Source organism: Podarcis gaigeae (genome assembly GCF_964106915.1).
Source record: "Podarcis gaigeae genome assembly, chromosome: 6".
NCBI lineage: Eukaryota > Metazoa > Chordata > Lepidosauria > Squamata > Lacertidae > Podarcis > Podarcis gaigeae.
This window is the reverse complement of record NC_139682.1, coordinates 5,490,033-5,503,659: the sequence shown is the minus strand read 5'-3', so window position 1 is coordinate 5,503,659 and position 13,627 is coordinate 5,490,033. Positions and strand designations below refer to the sequence as shown.

Below are 13,627 nucleotides of genomic sequence, written 5' to 3'. Positions count from 1 at the left end.
CAAACAGAGGAAGAGGAGGAATGTTATGCAGCTGGCATATAACCAAATTATCCTGCTCTTTCTCCTCAGACGAGACTGCAACACAGGCACTCTCTCACTGCCTTCCCAACAAGAAAAGAGCTCCTTCTAAGTGACACACTCCCTCAGGGTGGGTAGGTTGCAATGACACATTTACACAACAGGCCACCTCAGTGGGCTTGTTACTGAAAAGCAGGACATAACTTTTAAAAAGAACTAAAGCAAAGGACTTTTTCTAGGGCTGATGCAAGATTTTCACATTTGGGGGTAATACTTTCTGAGTAAGATAAGTAGAATCCAGTCAACCAATGATCTGCCATATGCCAATATCATAAAAATGACAGGCAAATTACATTGTTTACAGGCAATTAAAATATGCAAATGAGTAGTAGCTTGCCAGCCAAATACATAAACATGAAATATCCTTCAGTATTCAACAAGTTGTCAGTAAATTAGCTAGCATTTCTCATCCACCATGTATGTTTCTCTCAAACCAAAGTGATTAGGAATTTGCTTCCACAAGGGATACTGTGCATTCCCCTCACGCACACAACCCTTAATAAATGTTCCTCTAGTCTCTTTGGGTATTGTTCAAGGCATTCAGTTTTTCACATACTACCTACGTTGACAGATCTTTAATTTACTGCACCAAAGAGGTGCATAAAGTACAAAATTTGGAATATCTGTGCAATAGAGAGTAATCAGCTACATGATTGTCTTGGCTAAACTGAAAGCCACCCATTGCCAAAACATTTTTTAAAAAAAAACTTTTCTATAGACAAAATATGAATCTAATAATTGTACTTACGCTTTATCTTTGCAATGTCTTCAAGCTCCATGTTTAATCCTGTTTCAGAAAGAATTCTTATTCAGGCAGTTTCCAGTGCAATACTGTATCAATGTCTCTTCCCCCAGCCCATCCTGTATAAATCTCAATATTTAGATTGTACATTAATGTACCTTTCCAAGTGCAATGTACATGCACTGCCTGTTGAATGCTTATTGGACTTTGTTCCAGATCAATGATTGTGGATGAGTGGAAGAGAGGAGGCCAAGAAGGCTGCAAAGTATGTGCTCTTCATTTCCCTCCTTGACCAATTCTCTAAACCAAAATCCAGAAATCCAAAGCACAAATATCAAAAGCGCCATTTAACCAATTTGCTTTTAAGTACCTAATTTACACTGGATTTGCCTTGGCATGGAAAACTCCCCCCCCCCTTAAACAAGCTCAATGAATGCACTGAAAAAACGCTTGCATGAAGCCTCACTGGCATTAATACACAGCTGCACAAAAGATTTTCATGTTCTTGCACAAGTATCTTTCTTTCATTGGGGTTTTCACAGAAGAGTTGCCAGCAATAATCCTAATACATCCACTGCCTAGCAACCAAACTCCACATTCTGAAGACTGATTTTGCAAAACCCAAGGGTAATTTCTAAATGCATGCAGCCCAATGAAGCTCTTGTTGAATTCAAGAAATCACTGCCCTATACAGACAATCTACCTGAACTGGCAGGCTCCACATTGAATTCAGAGTTGATTTCACTCTGCTGAACATTTTTCACTTGTTCTTCCAGAACTATGTTAATGGCATCCACAGCTGAAGCTAAGTCATAGGGTGTCAAGTCAAACGATGCCAACTCTTCACATATCTTTTCCTAGGGGTGTAGACAAAAAGTTACACTTGTAGTGTACACTATTAACCACATCAGCTATGCACACACTTTGAGTCTGTCTGTCAGGACAATTCCTGCTCTAGGAAGCCAACATTATCAAAGGACCAAATGAAGAGAGTATTCTTTTAAAAATAACACCAGTGACCTATCATCTCAGTTGCTCAATACTTATTGAGGGAACAAATAGTCACAGATTACTTGAATTCTTATATGAAAACATACCTACAAGGCTCTTTGCCTGTTAAAAATGGAGAGAAGCCAGATGCATCTTTTCTTACCACATTGTGAGCTTCATCAAGTATCACTACAGCCCCCTTCAAGTCCAAGTTGTGAGCTCTTCGACTCTATTTTTTTTTTAAAAAAGTGGGAGATATGTGAGGCAGGATGGCAGGGACAACTTGTTTACAACTATTTGCACCACCCTTAAATGTCTGTCATCACAAAGCAGTCTATCAAGGTATGGCAGCTGCACATGGCCCAATGAAAGAAGTGCAACATGGCCCTGTAAAATTCCATTTCAATGACACTCACACAGGTGCTCCTTGCAAACCTATTATTTATTAAATACCGTATTTTTCGCTCTATAACATGCACCCGACCATAACACGCACGTAGTTTTTAGAGGAGGAAAATCCGTAGGCATGCCACCTGTAGGCATTCCCTCCATAACACGCACAGACATTTCCCCTTACTTTTTAGGAGGAAAAAAGTGAGTGTTATGGTGCAAAAAATACGGTATTTTATATGCTGCCTGTTTTGCAGACATCTAAAGGTGGTGCACAACAATATATAAAAAAATTACAGCAAGTACAATCAAAACTAGTAACATACAGTAAGGCAATCCATAAAAATATCCTTTAAAATCCCACAACAAGCAGGAAGTTGCATGTGGGTATTATCTGTCGCACACACGTTTGAGGAACAATTAATGCCAATAAACCAAAGCGAACATGTCATTTTGCTTCTTCAGTGCACATTTCACAAAGAAAAACAGTGAAACAGCTTTGTCAGCACATCAGAAACCGCTATTATTCAATAAACCTCATAACTAGAAAATGATCCATAAATCTGCATTGCTACAATCCCAAAATGGTGACCGGTACTGCGATTTCATTATTATCCACACTTCACCATGAGATCCCAGTACAGGTCACTCGAATCCTGGTAACCTGCAATAATGATTAAAGAAAAGGGTTTTAGCCTTCAAAAGAAGGGAGTAGGGGAGAATAAAAACTACACAAGCAGTTTTTTCTAAAAGCAGAACTCAAAGAGGCTTCTAATACTCAGTAGATAGCACCATATTCAAGGTGGATCAAGGACCACATGGCTCTAGCTTTCCTATAGCACTGCCACTAAACTAGCCTTGTTAGTCAGTACAGGGAGATATGCAGAGACTCCTGTGATTTTAATTAGTTATACAGAAGGGAGAAATTTAGCTGGGAAAGCTTCTATGATGAAAACAAAGAAAAGCAACTATAAAGTTCTCCCTTGTATGCCTAGCCCATCATGGAAGCTCAACAAACCAAACAATATTCAGCATATTTGGAAGGATGGAAGAAAGGGAGAAATGCTACATGACTTCCAACAAAAAAGAACTAGTGAACAAAACTATCTCACTTTCTGAGAAGGAAATATGTTAAAATAAAAGAAACATGCACACGCGCACACACACACAATCTCTGCCTTCTATGATAAGCATTTAGCATCTGTAATGTTTCCTGTAATGAGTTAATTAAGCAATTTACTGGCATATCCACCAAAATCCTCTTAAAATATTCAGCAAAACTGACTTGAATTTTAAAGTAATACCCCACATACCTTTGGGTCCAGTAAATAGTTATAAGGCATAAAAATGATGTCTGCCTGCTGCTTCAAACTCCGAGAAAGATAGTAAGGGCAAACTCTGTTTAAAGAGAGAGGGAGGGAAAAATACACAGTGCTACAAGACAACCAACGTGCTTTCCACAGTCATTTATTGAGATTCTCAGGGGTTTCTTGTCAGCTTCTTAATGGGCTAGTCTTAAAGGCAGATGGTCTGGTGGGTTTATGTGGGCCCGTCTCCTCTCTCATTTGATAAAAGAGAATGCTGGCAATAAATCCTTGACCCTGCAAGTGCAGCGAGATAAAAGAAGGTGGTGGTGCAGAGGCTGCTAGGAAGCTTAGCATTTAAGGCAGGCATAGGCAAACTCGGACCTCCAGATGTTTTGGGACTACAATTCCCATCATCCCTGACCACTGGCCCTGTTAGCTAGGGATGATGGGAGTTGTAGTCCTGAAAGAGCTGGAGGGCAGTGTTTGCCTATGCTTGATTTAAGGCATTCAACTTTTTCACTGACATAGTCCAGCTTTGACGGCCTTCTGGCTGTTCCCTTCCTGCGAGAAAGGAGGTTACAGGGAACCAGGCAGAGGAACTTCTCAGTAGTGGTGCCCGCCCTGTGGAATGCCCTCTCATCAGATGTCAAGGAAATAAACAACTATCTGGCTTTTAGAAGCCATCTGAAGGCAGCCATGTTCAGAGAGGTTTTAAATGTTTGATGTTTTATTGTGCTTTTAATTCTGTTGGGAGCCACCCAGAGTGGCTGGGGAATAATAATAATAATAATAATAATAATAATAATAATAATATTCTTAAAAAACAGGGCTTCAACCAAGAAAATAAACTGTAAAAGAGAGAAGGAACCTTAATAAAGCATTACACGGGGGGGGGGGTGCTTATCATGTAGTCATTTTTCAATCACAGCTTTATAGCCCATTAAGCAAATATCTGTTTACTTAATTAGATGTGTCATGGGGCTTATGCGTACAAAGATGGATTGTTCATGATTTAGAAAGTATAGAAAAGGGAGATCTGGAATTATCTCCCACCTGATGAGCTTATCACTGTATGAACATCAGCTACAGTGGTATAGATCCAACAGCACCCGTTTGATAATTAGTCATAGATGTCTTGGTATTTACAAAGACTTGCACTGGAGATTTTGAATTCCCTAGCCAAAGGAATGCAATTCAGTCCCTAATCTTTCTATGACTAAATGAAGCAGTAATTTCATATAACAGTGGGTTTTTCTTTTTCCGTGCCATTCTTTAATGAATTTCTAAATTCTGCAATACAGATTTTATTTATGATTGATTAATGCTCCTTTGGAAGGAAGGGCAAGATATAAATTTAACCAACAAATAAAACATTTGGGTTGACTCTTTTTGCAATAGTCAAGTATGTAGATGTAAGTGAATGCAGCCAGCGCTTTCTATTCACAGAAAGATCATACAACAACTTGCATGGTTGAAGGTGTGAGCGACAAATGACAATATCCCCACTTCAAATTTCAGCCTAGTCATGAACTCATTGGGTGTTATTAAATCAAACCAATACATCTGAGTCTAAGCCTACCCGATGTTCACAGGTTTGATGTATGGATTACCAACATAGACTATATGAAATTGTTTGAGCACTTCATATTTAAAGAGCATTTTCCTAAGTTTCCATTATTTTCTTATATACATGCACATATACATTTCCTATATACAAATACATGCACAAATTTACTGTGCACAACGACTGAATTTTGAAAAAGGCTGTCAAAACTGAATCCTTTCCTCATTTCAGTTCAGCACTAATGCAATTATCTATTGAGAATATGCCACTAATATTATTAATAATTGTTTATTAATGAAATTTGTATACTGTCCTTCATCTGAAGATCACAGGGCATTTCACAACATAAAAATACAAAATAAGAACACAAAATACACAAAAAACAAACTAATAACCCTCCCTCCCACAAACACATTTAAAAGGCCATAAAATGTTAATCATTTTATAATGTTTTTAGAATGTTGCACTATTTTAGTGTTGTTAGCCGCCCTGAGCCCGGCTTTGGCTGGGAAGGGCGGGATATAAATAAAATTTATTTTTATTATTATTATTATTAATCAGCCAAGGACCTGGTTATAGAGAAACAAGTTTTGCCTGGCACCTAAAATATGCAGTGAAGGCAGCCAGCAACTTTCCTGGGGAGAGAATTCCACAAAAGGGGAGCCACTGCAAAAAAGGCTCGTTCTCATGTTGCCACCCTCTGGATTTCTCATGAAGGAGGCACATGAACACGGGCCTAAGATGATGAACATAGGGTCCGTGTTGGTTCATATGGGGAGAGGCATAAAGAAAGAGAAAAGTGAAGAGGAATTGTGACCTGTGCTTGTTCCCATTTTTAACCAGGTCTTCAATATCCAAGATGGAGCTGATCAGATCTTTTTCAGTGCTCTTCTCTATAGAAAAGAAAAGAGGAGTTAGCATATTCCAGCAGATCCCTGGCTGGCTCATCTATTCCCGGCTCCTTGAACATCCCATTTTGGGCCTGCCCACCCATTCAGCAGGTAGAATGCCGGGTTCCACACTAGCAGAGAAATGTTGGCATCACTCCACAGCTGGGTGGCCAGAAGGGCTGGGCAAAGGACACCTCTGCCCAATCCAAATTCCCCAGATTGTAGCCTTAGGTCAGGGGTCACCAACCTAAGGCCCAGGGGCCAGAAGCGGCCCGCGGAGGTCGTTTGACCGGCGCACGAGCCGCCCACGAACCAAGTTGCCCGCTTGCGCTAAACTGGCACGGTGCAGGGACTCACTTGCATGGTGCCGGAAATCATGTCTGTGCAGACGCTGAAAATTGTGGACGTGCATACGCCGAAAATCGTGGCTGTGCGCGTTCACACATGCTCACGATTTGGCCCACGGAGGGATCCCTACGGGACCAATTCGGCCCAGGCAAGATAAACCTTGCCACCCCCTGCCTTAGGTGGTCAGGGTTATGGAAAGCAGGTCCTATCAAGAAAGTTGGAAAGAACTGGGCATATTTAGACTGGAGGAGAGAAGACTCGTCCTACACCAAACACTCTTCTCAGTGAGGAATGCTATGTCATCCAGGAGGCCCCTTCATCATCATAGCGGGCCCTGGGATGATATCTTATTTTCCACTAGAAGCAGTGCCTAGCTGAGCAGAAGAGAAAGGGTGATGCCCTTAGGGGTTCAATAGAAGATTGGATGATATAGCAGCAATGCCCAATTAATCAGGCCTAAAATTTTTATTGAGTTCTACTATTTTAATTTATTCATTTGATGAATCAATTAATACTGCAGCCCTAAAACAAGCAAACCTGCAAGTCTTTTCTCCCCTCTTAATTAAAAAAAAACCCTGCCTGCGATGGGGCAAGACATGGATTCATGACATCAGAGGCACCAGGTAATTTGTGTAGTGAACAGCTGGCTTCTGCTGCAACCTAGCAGAAAGCAGAAGCATTTCCCTTGAACTCTACTTGTGAACAAAATGTAGTGAGTACGATTCCACGATGACCCTGCTGCTTAAATTATATACTTTCATGTGCACCCTTAATTATCATTTTCTGGGTGCAACCACCCAACACTGCTGCTAGGCAACCTCTGCCCATTTCCTGCACAAATCACATTTAAAATTAATGCAGGTTGCGCATCAACAGCACTTGATGGATTGCTCGTTCTATCTTTAACTTACATGATTATATGAACATAAGAGCCTGCTGCTTCCACATTCCAGGAAAGGCTCCAAAAATATCTGAACATCTGTTGATTTAGTTCTTAATTATGTTTCTCATAAGATACCACATTATATGCAGATGACACACTCTGCAAGCTATGCTCATGGATGGCACCATCTCAACCCACCCCCATTATGTATGTGTCTGTGTCTGTGTCTGTGTCTGTGTCTGTGTGTGTGTGTGAGAGAGAGAGAGAGAGAGAGAGAGAGAGAGAGAGAGAGAATTTACTTTAACCTGAAATTATTGATCAGTGCCACTTTCTATGGTCACCAAATTCTGGGCTCCTAGTATTCCTTATACAGGGAGGCAGCCGTTTACCTTCCTAGGCCTTATTGTCTCTGAATGTGCAAGCAGGTCACTTCACATAATGCCAGCGATTGCTGAATGTGCATGGTATAATAGTCAGCTGACTACCTAGAGGCATAAGCTTGAACTTCAACACTGTTAAAATGATGATGATGATGATGATGATGATCATTTATTATTTGTACCCTGCCCAGCTGACTGGGTTGCCCCAGCTGCTCTGGGCAGCTTCCAGCATACATGAAAACATAGTAAAACATTAAATCTTAAAAAGCTTCCCTATACAGGGCTGCCTTCAGACGTCTCATGAACATAATATAGTTACTCATCTCCTTGACATCTGATGGGAGATGGGCGCCACCACCAAGAAGGCCCTTTGCCTGGTTCCCCCAGCTTTACTTCTTGGAAGCTATCTTCCAAGTGAAGTTTATATACTGAATACGAATTCAATATAAGTGAGACTTTCTGACAGGCTCAGAACTTCAAAAATCTTTGGGATAATGGTACCTCATTGCCTAGCTACTTTTTAGCAATCTAGCAAGCTGCCTTATACGGAGTCAGGAGTTCATCTATTTCAGCATCATCCACACTGACTGGCAATGGCTCGCAGGGTTTCAGAGGAGACTTTCCCAGCCCCATCTCCTTGGGATTGCTAGGGATTAAACCTCAGACCTTCTGCATGTAAATGATGTACTTTCCCACTGAGCTTCAGCACTTCTGCATCCTATATTAAAACAGCCCTATGTCTGAGAAGTCTCACTTTAAATACTGCAACATCTGCACTTATAACTGAATTCATGTGGACTAGCGCTATGGTGGCATGGTGGAGTGCTTTTCAGTAGTGTTCCTTCCGCAATGTAAGGGATGGGGAACCTCAGGCCCAGGGCCAAAATGCAGCCTTCTGTAAGTGCTTCTATTCACCCTTGGGACTTTTCCCACATGTCCTCACCAGGTTAATTCACTCATCTGGTCTGCACCCTCCTTGTGTGCTTTTACCTGGCTACAATTATACCTATTGTCTACCTAAATGGGTAATGGAGAAGTGTGCATGGGGGTATATTTAGAAACCTTTACATTTTGCCTAGCTGGAATGTAGCCCACTGAACACAGGAAATTGCCACATCTGAAACTCTTAGGTCAATTTCCTAAGTGGGAATCCAGTTTCCACAGCCAGCAATTTGAGAACTAAATTAGCCAATATCTACCTGAAAGCAAAGCACAGCACAAGCGCACAGACAAGTATGGGTTGTACAATCTAAACTAGTTAATGATGCTTACAAACCTAACAAAAATGAACAGCAGAGGCTGGCAGTTTTGCATGGAAGAAACAGTTACATGCAAGTAGTCAACAGAAAGACTGATATAAAACCAGCCCAACATCAATTACCAGACTCCCAAACTGAGAATTACTTTCACAAACGTTTATTCATACCTTCCACATTGTTATAGAAATGACATGTGCGAGTTGTTATCTTCATACGGCACATGTGGATCTGCAAAACAATATAAATTCCAGTTCAGTGCATAACATAATGAAGCCCAAATAAGTGTATAATTGCACTTGCTCCTATTCACCCCTTATTTCCCTTGGAATTTAGATTGTATGTTCCTTGCAGCAGGGACCCATCTACTTCATTTATGCAGCTCTTTAAAATACCATGTACATTACTGGCACAATATAAATCACTACCACAAGTAGCTCTCAATAGCTACTCAATAGAGGGCAACATATGATAACTGGATTTGAGAAAAATGGTTCTGCAAGCTCTCCTACAATTTCAAGCAGAAAGTGCTGTTACTTGGCAATTTCTAGAAAAGCTTTGCTGGACAATGAACAGGGAAAAACATCCGTCCCTACTAAGCAGCAGAGAGTATGCTAGAATTCATATTAACAAAAGCCATGTAACTTGACTGCTCCATAGCAATCTATTTCATATCTATTATTGATTCTCCAACTGCAACCTGCTTTTGCCCCCTCCCCCAAAGAAATATGGATTTTGGTTTACTTTACCAAAATGTCCAAATAGTCACCATAAGAAAAAGAGTTTAAAGGTTGCAAAACAAAAACAATCAGCAGGGTTTAAACTTATGACTGAAAGGCCTGAGAACATACAAAGGTCTTTGTCTGGCACCAAAATGACAAAGTAGGTTTCAGGAGGACCTCTCTTTCATGCAGACCTTTCAGGTGAGATCATTCAATAATTGGGGTGCCACCACAGAGATGCCACAGGTGGACACCCAGAAAAGGCCATCTACCTAAGAAGTGGAGGGCTTGAAAAGTCAACCAGAACTTTGGAATGGGCCCAGAAATGGGCTGGATGAAGTCGGTAAAGTATTAGTGAGGGAGACCTGGATTTAAATTCCCACTGCCCACAACTCTCACTGGATGAACAAGAGTCAGTGCGGCTTTACTTTTATGCTCTTACCTGTGTATGGTTATTTTCCTGTCTTTTAACTTCAGGGTGGATGCAGAGCTGCTCTCTGGAACCCAATACACATACCTTTGGCCTATTAAATAGGGGAGGGACGACACAAGCACTGACATTTTAATCAAGACAAGACACTGAAGATATACATGGTTGGGTTGTGGCAAGCATTTCAAACATGGAAATGAAGCAGGGCATAGTGCATAAGCTTTTCAGCATTAAAGGGCAGTATATTTTGCAAAAGCTATAATCCCTCTGTGTTGAGGGGGAGCTCCTTTACTATGGCTGCAAAATGTCTCAGCGACAGCTTATATAACCAGTGTTTTCAAAAACATTTCTATCAACAATAATACAGCTAAAACAAAAATTGCCAGACACATATATCCCAAGTTGTTTCACACCTGGAGTGAGCATCAATATCTTAAGTTTCTTTACCTGTAAACTGTGTTCTTTAATTCATTGATGGCCTGAGTAAGCTGAGAATGAGTTCTGGAGGCATAAATTATTTTAGGAACGTCAGTGTAATAAGCTGTCAAGTGGGGAAGGCGAGAAGGGGATTGGGGGGAGGAAGCAGAAAGGGAAAAAATTAGTTCTTGTTTAGTGCTAAATATATCATCAGTCTGCTTTTCCCCTTCTGGTGCTATGGTAACAACTCAGCCTGCAGAGGCAGTGGCAGATTTTGCAACTCAACCACTCACCTATAAGGAACAAGAGTGCATATTTTTAATCACTTTAGCTAAGAGTCGTTCTATGAGGCACCTGTAGGATCTGCACATGAAAACTAATGCCCTGATTTATACAGATTGAAGTTAGTAAGCAAAAGAGGCACCCAAAATATCAAAATGTAAGGAAAAGTGCAAATCTGGGCTCTGCTAGACATGAAGAGTGAACAACTACAGCAGAGCAACCATGATGGATCAACATGGATGAAATGGATTTCAACACTGTGCCACTTTGTGAAGGCTCCTTGAATTTTTTTTACTGAATTTCAGAGACAGTCATGTGAGAGCATGGCATCTTGGGTGACGAAAACCTAATGATAATGTTAAATACAACATTACACCACCAGTATAATAAGATCCTAAAGAGAGGAGGAATGGGATTGCTCCTGATGTGGAATTATAGATACTGCTAGAATGTTTCAAAGGAATTGCTGGAATGTGTCAAGGGTGCACCTGACCTTGGTGAAAAAATGTTCACCCATAGATTATGGATATCCAGAGTCTACATCAGGGGCATTCAACCTTTTTATACCTACCGCCCACTAATGCATCTTTCTTGATGGTAAAATTTCCTTACCATCGATGGAAGGAGGATTCAGCTTGTGCTGTACAACCCCCTTCTGCCCACCTAGAATCCTGAAACGCCCACTAGTGGGTGGTAGGGACCACATTGACAACCCCTGGTCTGCATCTTATGTGGGATCACCTATGCAAGTAATCAAATTGACACAAAAGATGGGAAGTCTAATCTTCCTGGCCCAGTTTCTAATCCCTATAAAAAGTGTTCAGAGAATTGATTCTCACTCTCTTCCTTCTTTCCTTGCTGCCACCGCCTTTCCCACTCTTTTTTATATGTTCCCTCCCTGAACTGGTTGAGTAACTAGGACTTTTATTCCAAAATGTTAAGTGTGGTAGAAAACCTAGAAATACAGATATGATATGAAACTTTAGCAACTACATGAGCTGGAGGATGTTAGAAGGCCAAAATTTCAGTTAGAATGGGAAAAAACAAACTCTGATTGGCTCCTTTATCAATGTAATTACAATGATAATCTTAGCCTATTCTTACTCTATATTATTTTCTAAGTGTTAACTTGCTCTCTTACATTACTTTATTTTTATGTTATAATTCAAAGTTTAGAATATCATTAACTTCCATATGAAGATAATACGATTTGAATGAAGCACTGTACATCAATAAACTGATTTGTTTCAAAGACGATCTTGAGTCTGTGGTCTTTTATCACTGATTATGCTTTATTCTTTGTCCCACTGGGTTGCTAATGAGCAAATTCCAACACTGATGAAATAACCAAATTAACAGAGTCCCCAAGTTTTTCTCTTGCTTCTGATAAAGAAAAGAAACTAACCATAACACTCAGCAATGTTTGCATAGGTTCACATGTTCCCCACCTTCTATGCACCTGAATTTCCACAACTTGAGTGTGGGACTCTATTGAGGCTGGGCAACTGCAATGTTTGCCAGCTTGTCACATCTCATTTTCTACTTCTTCTATAAGGTCAAACAGTCCAGTCTAAGAACTTCCAAATGAACATGACATTGCTTACAGAACCACAAGACCCAGGACTTACCTGGGATATCAGCACCTGTGGTAGCATTGCCCCAAGATGACATTGGCCGGTCAGTGAAGAGTTCTGCTCCATTCAGTCGTTGGGCTATCTTCTGCGCAGAGATGGCATCTTTGAAGTGGTCCCGCCAAGCCAGAGATGCACAAAGGAGGCATAGTGTCTTCCCCGTGCCTGTGGGACTCTCTAAAATCCCATTCACTTGCTTGAATAATGGTAACAAGTAGAGAAAAGAAATAATTAGAAAACTGGACATTCACTTTAACTGCCAGCTAATTGCCAAGTATTTTCCCCATGAGTCTGTACAGAAACAAGTAAGTGGCTGACAAATGCTGGCAGCCTGGATGGAAGACAGGTTGCTAGGTAGCAGATTAGGCAGGGTGAGCTATAACTGGGAAAGCTAGGGCAGCTTCCTCTAGCTCAGGGGTCTGCAACCTTTAAGACAGAAAGAGCCACTTGGACCCATTTCCGAGGGGAAAAACTGGGAGCCGCAAAACCATTGCGACATTTAAAACAAATATAACACTGCATATATTGTTTCTTACCTTAATGTCCGATCTGACAGCGGGAGGGAAGGTGACGTCGGGACGGTGTGTGACTAACGCACGCACCGCCCCCATGCAACGTCACAGCCAGTACAGTGCCCGCCACAGTGGGGAGTGTCGGGGCGCACAATGTGCCTCCTCCCCTCGCTAGTATCCGCCCTGGAGCCGTGGCAAAGGTGTAAAAGAGCCACATGCGGCTCTGGAGCCGCGGGTTGCAGACCCCTGCTCTAGCTGCTCAGTTAGAACCTAACTCTTAAGGAGAGAACCAAACTAGTAATGGGGATTACAGCTGGCCACCTGTTCTTCTCTGGAAGTTACCACTCTAAACAGGAGGATGCACACATATCATCTGGACTGTATGTTTTAGTTAAATTGACCAAGAACAATGTTCTCTCTAGCTGTCACTGTATAGCTTAATCTGCATAAATCATTTGACTCAGCATTTACTGGAGAATTTATATGTCCACAGTAATTTAATACCCTGCTGTGAGCAGCCTGTTCTAGAAGTATCGTCCAACTCTGATTCTATGACATTAGAAACTTCAACCAAAGCTCTCTTTCTGGCTTGTTGTTTTACCAGACTGGGAAAGGAAAATGTAGCAAGACAGATAGAGCTCCAAAGGTTATTCTAATCTAGAGCCATCTCTGACTGAAATACTTAAGAAAGGAACAGGCATTGTTGGTGACAGTGAGAGGGTTGTTGACGGACTCAGTTTTAGGGCAAACATGCCAAAGTTCTTACGCACTAATATTATGATCACAAGTTTTATTTGATCTGTTT

At 41.1% G+C, this 13,627-nt stretch overlaps 2 protein-coding genes across 9 annotated transcripts in view; one reads left to right on the top strand and one right to left on the bottom strand.

Annotated features, from left to right (window-relative positions):
• The window catches only part of GMEB2 (glucocorticoid modulatory element binding protein 2), a 263,449-nt gene that overhangs the window by 181,646 nt on the left and 68,176 nt on the right, over positions 1-13,627 (top strand). The gene's annotated exons all lie outside the window — the stretch shown is intronic.
• RTEL1 (regulator of telomere elongation helicase 1) overlaps positions 1-13,627 on the bottom strand; it is an 80,951-nt gene that overhangs the window by 61,679 nt on the left and 5,645 nt on the right. For 7 of the 8 annotated variants that reach the window (XR_014565639.1, XR_014565640.1, XM_083744116.1 and 4 more), the window contains exons 3-11: positions 12,308-12,506; positions 10,428-10,521; positions 9,993-10,074; positions 8,999-9,059; positions 5,889-5,964; positions 3,514-3,598; positions 1,974-2,039; positions 1,524-1,677; positions 827-865 (exon numbers count right to left, since the gene is read on the bottom strand). Coding sequence is in view for 6 of the 8 variants with exons in the window: in XM_083744116.1 (XP_083600242.1) it covers positions 827-865; positions 1,524-1,677; positions 1,974-2,039; positions 3,514-3,598; positions 5,889-5,964; positions 8,999-9,059; positions 9,993-10,074; positions 10,428-10,521; positions 12,308-12,506 (856 nt within the window). In the remaining 2 variants the exon portion in view is untranslated. The remainder of the gene's footprint in view (positions 1-826; positions 866-1,523; positions 1,678-1,973; positions 2,040-3,513; positions 3,599-5,888; positions 5,965-8,998; positions 9,060-9,992; positions 10,075-10,427; positions 10,522-12,307; positions 12,507-13,627) is intronic. The other variant, XM_083744120.1, reaches the window with a different exon arrangement.